This window comes from Pieris napi, chromosome 21 (assembly GCF_905475465.1).
Source record: "Pieris napi chromosome 21, ilPieNapi1.2, whole genome shotgun sequence".
Lineage (NCBI taxonomy): Eukaryota > Metazoa > Arthropoda > Insecta > Lepidoptera > Pieridae > Pieris > Pieris napi.
The window spans coordinates 10,981,828-10,992,526 of NC_062254.1; the positions used below are offsets into that span (position 1 = coordinate 10,981,828).

The following is a 10,699-nucleotide window of genomic DNA, read 5'->3' on the forward strand; positions in this document are numbered from 1 at the left end:
AATATTTAAAAAAGTTATGTGTTATTACATTAACATACAAAAAGATATTGTTATATGTATGTATAATTTTCTTAACAATATGTAATTAATTAAAAATATTTTTATTTTATTTTATTTACTCTAGATATACAATAACAACTGCACATAAGGAAACTTTTTATATACCTAAAGGGTAATAATGGTAATGGTTGGTTGACTCAGTTTTCGTACTTAGACGCTCATTAGGTCCGTTGTGCCTAAGGGGTTTAAAGCCAGCAAACAACTATATGCACATTATTTCTAATAATGTATGCAAAAATGCATTGCGTCGGTTAAAGCAAGATTATGAACATTAAGAAAACAAGTTATAGGCGCTAAAGGGAAAACCGACGCGAAACCGGTGTGAACTGAGTAGGAAGTAGTCCTCACAACGTCATAATATGTGACGTCTGTTACAAGATTTGGTTCATAAAAGTGTGTCTACGCATTTATGCACTATACAGCAAGACTTTTTTGTCTTTTTCTTAGTCGGATTGGTTCGGAAATACTTCAATGGGCAGCTGTGGTGGTGGTGGGCGGCAAAAAGTGCCTAAAAAGCGCTCAGTTGTGAAACGACGGACGTCGAGATGATTGTTTGATGAAGATTTTTTATTTTGCCTCGACGTCCGATGATGAGACTTAGCTGCATGGTAAATGCGGTATAAGATGTAGAGAGACCTCACATCTCTACACAAGCTTTTAGAGGTTAATTTCTTCGTCCTGTAATATCAGTTTTTCAATCACCACCTAAGTTTAGGAAAATTTAACGGGAACGTAAGAAAATAAATATTAAAAAGTTATATATTATGCATACACGGTTGTAGCATTATAATTACTAAAAATCAAGCTCAAATAGATCAGATAGCGCAGTGGAAGCGTGCTAGGCCCATAACCTAGAAGTCCTTGGTTCTAAACCATGCTCTGCTACCAAAAGATTATGTACCACAAAGAACGGTTGAGAATCGGCCGTCGATACACAATTTATACTAAAATAATAAGTACTGACATACCTCGTTACGATATATCTTTAACAAGAGAAAAGGCACACAATTGTCCGTCGTAAGGATATGGAATATATTAGTTTGGGAACAATAAGAGAGGTTAGACTGATAATTTACAGGTCCCTTGCCTTACAAGTTCACAAAACGCACAAAATACTCACTACAAAATTATAAAACAGAGGATGTAACTATTAATAAATATAACTAAGAAAAAGGTATACTTATACCTTTTTCTTAGTCTCAAAATAAAAATGCGTCTAACATTTAATCCGAGTGAAACAAAGCAGTGACTCAATCTAAAAAATGGGACCATCAAAATTTATTAAACTAAAATTATGTATTTCAAACATAATTTATAACAATTTATTCATGTAGGGAACATTAAAAAAAAACTAAATATCACGTTTACGTTTAACACGTTTCAAATCAAGGACGACATAAACTGGCAGTGAACTCTGCCACACCTTTTAAACGCCAATTTCGGATTACAGGTTTTACAGGATTGTTAGTAGCTGCAACCATTACTCCCTGCTCCACAATACATGGAGTAAATGCCAATTTTATAACAAAAACGGTTTGTTCTTCATTACCAGTTGTGCTAAAACACTTCAAAATTAAATTAAATAGAAATGTAAGAGGCACACTATTAGACCACAAATATGTTTCAAATACTCATAATTGTGTTAACACAATTATTTAGAATTTTCAACTAAATTTCCATTTTCCGGGAATGAAATTTAAAATAAGGAAAAACGTGTTTGCGTGACTGACTGTGCTTATACTATATATACCTAATGTGCTACAAGTTGCAACTTCACTGGAAGTTAAATCCTTTTTATTTTTTTAATACTATTGTTTTTTCTCAAACTAATGGATGTAAGATATTTTATGTATATGTGTCAGCTCAAAGTCAAATTAGTTCAAAACCGTTAATACGAATGGTTTATTTGATTTGTCAATGTTGCTAGATCTATAATAATAATGACTCCATAATCATTATTAGATATTATTTAAAGTAATTTATCATAACTTTAAACATATGAAACTTAATGAAAATCAATATCAAAGTAATCTCTGATACTCGTTCATATAACTGCCGCTTGACTCTGTTGTCGATTCGGATTCGGTCGTGGAACGAGTACATGAAACTTGTTTATTACAAATTCGGGTTGTTATAAATTCAGGAACTGGTTGGTGCGGCCCTCTTGCCAAAATTACCTTTACTTCGTAATTCGCTGACTCCAGTGAGCTTCCGTCCTGCCCCTCAGACGATTGACCACCCCACGGCCCAAGCCGAGCTCCATGTCTCGCAGGAGACGCTAGTCGTGGGAAAACGCTCCCCAAAACAGCCCAAGCTGAGCTGTAAAGGCAACATCTCGTTGTCGGCATAAGGCATTCAAAAAGGCATTATAGATACATATCAGAATGAGCCTAGTAGACTTAAATTGGGACGGCTGATGGTGACGTGTATCTCGTTCGTATATACATATTAAGTAAATAAAAATACACTTTTTGTAATGAGAAATAAAGTTTTTTAAACATTAATTTCGTATTTAAAAATACTTATTCGCTTAACAATGCGGATTAGGTACCCGATAGGCGCTAACAACAGCGCTGATCATTTTTTTAAATTGAGCAGCGCACTACATAATATATGTGCTTCAAATAAGTAGCTCTCATTCTATTGTATTCGCTAAGAATTCGAATGAAAGGTGCCTGAACTCCTAGGTTAGTTTTTTACCGACGGAATTTGGAATATTCTCTTGGGACCACCAACCACTACGGGACCATTTAACAATTTATATAAGAACGTAACACCGGCTAGAGATCGTACAGTGACATCATATAAAATTTCCTGAGATGCTGATGGTACGGGTGCCTATGAGAGAATCTTTTACTATTGAATGCAAGGTGTCGAGTGAATGATCTGTGAATACTTTCAATGCGTTGCGAATGGATCTAATATAAGCGATTTCATATAATGCTATCGTATTCAATATGACTGCGCACTAGAGCGTTATACAAAATTGTTTTATTTTTACAGCCAAAACAAAAAAAAATACAGATTGTAATCCGTTTAAGAAATCCGAGCATTTGTGCGGATGTGGTGACTTCTTCATTAAATTGAGATATAAACGTTGATTTTCAATTAATAATAATACCCAAGTCATGAATCTCCTGGACCTCCTTCAATGGTACGCCGTCCAGCTGAAAACAGTAACAAGAGGTTATTTAAGGTGTATTTAATATGAAAAAACTTGTTTATTTAGGGTCATACCATTTAATAAGCACCAATATTTTATACGATTAAGAATTTAAGATCACTTTGACCAAAAGACATTTCTCGCGCCTGACATTAAAATATGTCATGCGCATACGTTATTGCTAATAACATAGCTTTAAAAATCGGAGTCGAATAATTTCAGGAATTTAAATATATCAAGGCAAATAGCGTATAAATATAAGATTTTATATTTATCACTCTCGTAACTTTGCAAATTGTCAATGTCATAACAATAAATATCTATTTGAGGCTTTTCAGTACATTAATGAAGACCAAAAGTTTTAATCAAATATAATCGGTATTATTTTATTATATTTTAATACTAACCTCAAACAAGTCTTAGTTACGCAAGTGTTTTTATATTATTAAGGCTTTAAGATCTAAAAGCGCCTTAAAGCGTGGTTTTGGTTAACAAAACATTGTACATTAAGTTTTTAACTAACAGTAATCGTACCTCTAATAAACCTCTTTGGTATAATATAGCCTGATCGAAGAGAGCTGGGGGCCTACCATGAACTTTCTTAAAACAATCCAGTTGAGATGCAGTTGAGTTTAGGTACCTAAAGTCAATAGCATTTTTTCGTACAATGACCGCCTTTAAGCTGAAAGGTATTTGCATCGCAAGACCGAATGAAAGAACGATAATTTTATTTGAGGTTTAACTTAATACTCGAAAATCATAATAAAAATTATTTCCTTCAAATTGTACAAATTTAGTTTATACGTTAACTAATTCATATAATATAAATAATTATATCTTCTTTACAGCTTAAACCTGACAAACTCGCTGAATTGAGAGAAAGAAATATATGAATATATGTTTATACCCAATTGAACATTGCCTGAAGACACCTTTTTCTATCTTGATGGAGTCATCTACTAAATAAATACTGTTATTACATTATTTTCAAATGGCTTATTATTTACACATTATAAATTTGAAAAATACCTATGTTTTTTTAAACAACAAAAAGCAGAGGATAATCATACAATTCATGAACATAATGAGGAAAAATTTAATTATAATAAATATCTACTACTGATATGGCATGCTTATTTATTATAAAATATGATATATTGGGGAATTATGTTTGTGTTAGACATGCCTAAATAATTAATTGAATATTATTGAACAGCTTGTGCAATTATTTTTAGGTACACTAAAATCCTCAACGAATCAAAGTCGTTAATCTATAGCAAATTATAAACTCGATATCTACGAAGTAGCTAGAAGGGCATTGCCGTCTTGTTTCTCATCTCCGTCGATATTTTAATAGTTAATTTATAATGACACTTTCTAAACTCAAAATACCTCAAATTATCCGAAACAGACATAGTAGATACATACCATACAGTATGTATGTAAACTATATATATTGATAGGTTCTTAACTATTATTTCTACATTTCGATACAAAAAAGTTGGACAAAAAGTAACTTTTTTAGAATCGCTTATTCTGTCATAGTTGGAAGGCGCAACTGTCAAATTTCGGTTCAGCCGAGCGGTCATGGTATGGATTTTCATACAAATTGAACCAACGAAATCTGATAACCGCTAAGGTCACGTGGGAACCTAAACCGTCTCGTTTTTTCGATGTCATGGTACGAATTAGCGATGCATCTCAGTTGTAGGTTGTCAATAGGCTCGCAATAAGAGTTCATGGTAGGCCCCCTGAACTCCGGCTGTGTCAAATAAAGATATTGTGGAGAATCTGACAAGTGTCAGATCCAAACATCAACGATGTGTTATGGCATAAAAGACATCACTAGATAAGGAGTTTTTATTCTGCCAAATATAAGATTTGACAAGAAGAGTGTCAACCACATTATGTTACCATTGCAGCAATCATTGTGCCTATTAAAATTAAATGAGTGTATTTTCACGAAACCGAGATACAAAATTCGACAAAACATTAGTCAGTGATGTGACGCATAAACCAAAGACTCTAAGTACAAACCGTTTATCTACTGATAAAATCATATCACCGCCATTATTTTTTATTCAGTCAATATTCATACTTCGACGTGAAGAGTCGTATTTAAATAAATTTGAATAACAAGAAACAAAAATGGGTTGCGGTGAATTCCTCGTTAAATATATTTTGTTTTTTGCAAATCTATTTTTTGCGGTAAGTTATTTTTTTAATATAGGTTAAGATAACGAATCTTATCAGTGTGATGTGTGCAGGCGCAAAGCCAAGAGAGCCTGCTAACAGTACTGTGGTAATGCTATGTACATACAGATAATCTTAAATCTAAATTATTGATAGCAATGTTTTAACAAAAGAACGTTGTTTTTTATCATACATATTTGAGAGAATGAATTATTTTACCAAATGTAACCAAATTATGGTACTGCTTCATCTAGGAGGAAAAAGCGTTATTTGATTACGAATATGTTGTAAATAGGTTTTAGTAATAAGCGGTAAATGTTTGTTGGCAACCCCACTGAGTGTATAGTTATTATATTACTATAGAGTATGTTAATAGGTTGTAACTATACAACAGGTAGTTGGATATATTGTGTTCTGTTATTTATATAAGCACGAGCGCATAAATCAATAAATGGAATTATGTTTTCTCTAATACATTAGTTTAACATACATGGTGTACGAGCCAAGGCTGTACATTTTGCTCACTCAGGCTTTCTTAGTTTTATAAGCGTGGCGATTTCCTAAATCGTCGGAGTTACGCCCCGAGATTATAGCCAGACGTAGGCACTCTCTTCGACTTTACATTGCATTTATTCGTTACATGGCAATTTACATTTCATTATTTCGCTTATATTATGTTGTTACTTGTTGTACGCGAGTGGTTAATATAGAGGAAAAAGGTGTTACAAATTACATATGCCTACTGTTTACTAAATTTATACAACTTAAAATATCTATAGGTTGTCTAAGGTATTTTTTTGATAATAAATCTACATTTTGAATCGGTAATTTTTGAGGTCATTAATTACAAACCTACAAGAATACAACTCTTTTTTCATAATATTATACACTGTCACAATAAGAGGATAAACAATAAACAATCATTATCATTTATTGTTAATTGCAACTAAAGTTTTTTAATTAATGCAACACATGAATATTTCATGAGTATCTCGTATAAGCAGGAAGTACCTAGTGTTATTCTATTATTTATGTGTCGAAAAGAAAAATCCATAACTAATAAACAAATAAAAATATATTTAAAAAAATACACACTATTATGAATTCTGAAATACGTACTCAAGTCCTTAGTTTCTGAGAAATTGATAACAGATAAGATATCAGATATGGCTTTTAGGGCGTTGATTATGTTCATATATATAGTGACCAATCAAATTGTAAATAATACCAAATATTCATATTTACCCTAAATAGATAAAAGTATTAAAAATAAAATTCAAATACGGGTAATTCATATTGCATGAAGAAAGTAGCATCCTTAATATAAGACTACGGGATTGATGGACAATTTCAAGAATAAGAAAAAATCAAACGTCAGTGACGTGTTACAAAAAAAGAGAACTTAAATAGAAATGGAATGGACATATAATGAGGACTAGCAAAGAAAATGGACTAAGGATGTAATAGAGTGGTATCCAAGGAAAAGAAAACGAGGAGGTCAAATCAAAATAAGGGAAGACGATCTTACAAAAGGATGGAGAAGGTCTGCCAAGGATAGAGAGACGTGGAAACAATAGGGGGAGGTCTATGTCGACAGACAACCTGACCAAAGCGGTTGCTTAATTTATTAGATTTAAGATACTACTGTTTTATAAGAATAGCATGTAAGTTTAAAAGTTCAACGAATAAAGGGCTTTTATTATTATTAATTCATATTGCACATTAAATTTTATTTTAATATATAAAGGACTATTCTCATTACAAAAAAGCATGTATTTTAAAACTTGTTAAACTTAATATGTATATACGAACGAGATACACGTCGCCACCAGTCGTCCCAATTTTAGTCTACTAGGTTCATTCTGATATGTTACTTTAATGCCCTTTTGAATTGGTTACCGCGCTAATATAACGAATTTTAGAGATATAGACTTAATAGACGTCTTCAAATAATTTGTACGCGGCTTCGGCAAGATAAGCAAACTTGCTCGACGAGTGTTGCGAGTTGTGTGTTTGATTTTTTTAACCGATAAGCTACTATGGATAGAGTTATTTAAATTTATTTTTTTGTAGTTTTAAGGTTTCTTGGTAGATTTTATTAGTCTGTGTGAAAATTTTTTATCTAAATAGTGCTTTTATTAATTTAGTTTGTAGTGTTTGTATATTAGAAATTTGGTTTTAGCATGCTGTACCCCATATTTCAATTAGATATATGAAATGTGGCTTGACTAAACAATTATAAATTAAATGACGTACAGATTGCGGAATCTAACTATTTTTAGATTTTAACTATGAACATACATAGTTAAAAAATAATATTAAGCAATATTATCTATTCCCTATTCTGTTCATGGCACGACTTCTTCTTTTCCTTTACATTCTCGCTCCGGCTGTATTAGCAAATCTTCTTTATTATTACTCATATTGAGAATGGCGTCAGTATTGCCACATGAAAATTTTACAATACAATACATACACTTATTTTATACTCGCGATGAATAAAAAATCGTCGAAGTGTGGAATTTAATAGCAAAATTATGTTTTCAGCTGGCCGGTCTGGCCTTGATCGGCTTGGGTGTGGCCGTTGAACTTCAAATAAAAGAAATAACCAATGCGGTGGAAGCCAGCAATTTCCACATCGCACCAATTGCGGCGATCGTAGTTGGTAGCGTAGTATTTTTAATTGCTTTCTTTGGATGCTGCGGTGCGGTTAGAGAGAACAACTGCATGCTAATCACTGTAAGTATAACACTTTAAAGTAATTTTACATAAATACTAATTGTCTTAAAATAAAGGGTCAAATTTTTCCCGCTAGGCAACAATTAATTGTTATTCATTATTGCGATAGGGAATGTACCTTTCACGAAAGTATATCAGCTTAGAAAGTAATCAAATCTTATTTATTTTTAATACGACATTATAAAGACTGATTTGAAATCAAAAGAAAAAAAATCATCAACCTTTAGAAAGGCCGTGAAATCAACAAACAAAATGTATATTATATTATAATAATCATTTTTTATCAGTAACTATATACCTATAGTATATTTTCCAACATAAAAACATGCAGATTAGAAACATAGAAACTTCCTGAATTTTCCCATCAAACATTTTATATATATATGAAATATACCATAAAACTTGCAGAAGATAATAATACTTTTAAGTACACCACCTGTGTTAGATGCTTTCATTCTGGCCAGAAATTTGAATGCACGTGTTCTTAACTTATTTCCAGTACTCTATATTCATGCTGATTTTGATGCTGCTGAAAGTGACGCTGGCTGTTCTGATCTTCGTTAACTTGGACAGCTACGTTAAGGAGATACCGCGTTGGCTCAACGAGGCTTTCTCCAGGGACCAAACTGCTTTTCACCAAATTGAGAAAACGGTATGTGCTCCATATACAATTACTTGCCGGGAATCAAATAAAGAAATACTATATACACATTTTAAATTTACGAAGGCTGACTTACAATTGAAGCTTTAAAAATAGATCTATTCAAAAGTCAAAATCATTTCTACACACAATGTAAACTTATGAACGTCAAAAAAGAAATATACATTAAATGCTTCTAATTTTACATTTACTGCCAGTTCTCAAGGGCGTAGAACGGAAGAGAAGAACTGGCATTAAACTCTCCGCCACTCTTTTTAATCGCCAAGTTTTTTGTTTTACACAACGTTTGTAAGGAGCTGCATCCATTACACCATGTTCCACATGACATCTTAAGTAATAAATAATAATAAAATAAATTAAAAACTATGATTTGTTCTCTATCAGCAGGAGGCATGGTGAAATAGAAGCACGCACTTACATTCTCGTGGGAACAACACTACACACTGTACAATTAGTTATATAGAAACTATACTTTCAACTATCATCTTGAGTATTTATGAACAAATTTCAATGTCTTGCAGTTCAAATGCTGTGGTCCTACTGGTCCTCTGTCCTATGGCAACCTGGTGCTTCCTGAGACCTGCTGCGCGTCAACCCCCTGCACTCCATTCAACTCTTATACCGGCTGCGCCACTCTTGTCGAGGACTTCTTCCAGACATTTGGTGTAGCTATTGGTGCTTTGGCCATTGCCGTTGTCGCAATTGAGGTAAGGGGACTTGTTATAAATAAGTTTTTATTCTATAACATTCCTATATTAATTATTTCACTATTTATTGCGCATATTTATCAAAATGCATATTTTTATTTATAACACACGAGCATAAAAAAGTGTGTGTGTGTACACGCGTTAGAAGTTATACTTCTTTGGCGTAACAAGATAAAAATATTTTTAAAATTTTAATCTTTCGCCTTATTCTACGTTTGTAGAAAAAAGGTATTTAATACATTGAAAGTTTTATTATAAGGCATTATCTAGTTAAATAAAGATTATTTAAATATCACAAAAAATATTTCTACATAATTAATGGATTGGACATTAATTTACTCTCATCACTTTTCCCTAACGCGCCAAAAGAAGTATAACTTCAAAAGAATAAAACCACAACAGGTTTGTGATATGATTTCGGTTCTCGGTAAAACGATAACTGATTCAGGTCTGTTGGAAACAAACGACTAATCCACATAAAACTATGTAGATAGAAGCTACATAAATCAAATTCTTTTTGTTTCAGTTGGTGGCAATTGTTTTTGGTTTGTGCTTAGCTAACCACGCCCGCAACCAAAGCAGGAGGGCCCACTACTAAGTTATTGATTATAACTTCGTCTAAACATACAATAATTGTATGTTGTGGAAGCAATATCTTAAATTTTTCGGCAAGCACTCTGTAAATTGTATTAAGTACCAAGCAAAGGGTGCAATTATATTATATATGTTGGAATAGGGATTTTTTACATGATAAGCTAGTAATTAAATATTAAAAAGGAATTAAAGAATTTTATTGCTTGCTAAAAATGATTATATGTTACAAAAATCGTATCTATTTTTTAGTTCGATTTGTGCTTAGGGTTTAATTGTGGTTTCTGATTGTAAACTAGTGTGACTTTTTTCCGCATGTAATCTTTCCACGCTATACACTAACCACACTGTTATATTTAATCTAGGATTATAATGTTTACTTCTATTAAATGATACTATAAGTGTTATTAATAAAGTAATAATAGTAGTTTATTGATTAAAAATTTAAAAAAAATATATTTTCATAAGATTGCCGCCGTGACAATAAAACATCTACATTTGTAATTTTGTTAATAAATACAATATTTTACAATTTCTATTTTATTGAAGTGTCAAGTTTTAGGAGATGCAAAGGATGGATTTTAA

General features: G+C 32.1%; 1 protein-coding gene across 1 annotated transcript; it reads left to right on the forward strand.

The window, feature by feature from the left end:
- The first annotated feature begins 5,194 nt into the window (after positions 1-5,194).
- Positions 5,195-10,699, forward strand: LOC125060399 (tetraspanin-18-like). Its single transcript, XM_047665286.1, has 5 exons — positions 5,195-5,431; positions 7,964-8,155; positions 8,655-8,807; positions 9,338-9,523; positions 10,050-10,699. The coding sequence occupies exons 1-5, from the start codon at positions 5,372-5,374 to the stop codon at positions 10,119-10,121; spliced, it is 663 nt and encodes a 220-aa protein (XP_047521242.1). The 5' UTR covers positions 5,195-5,371; the 3' UTR covers positions 10,122-10,699.

What these genes read in the sequence shown, in the direction of transcription:
- LOC125060399 (XM_047665286.1), top strand. Translation starts at nt 5,372, where the DNA reads ATGGGTTGCGGTGAATTCCTCGTTAAATATATTTTGTTTTTTGCAAAT. An exon ending in ACAACTGCATGCTAATCACT is followed by an intron (nt 8,156 to 8,654) that starts GTAAGTATAACA and finishes ACTTATTTCCAG; the next exon opens with TACTCTATATTCATGCTGAT. An exon ending in TTGCCGTTGTCGCAATTGAG is followed by an intron (nt 9,524 to 10,049) that starts GTAAGGGGACTT and finishes TTTTTGTTTCAG; the next exon opens with TTGGTGGCAATTGTTTTTGG.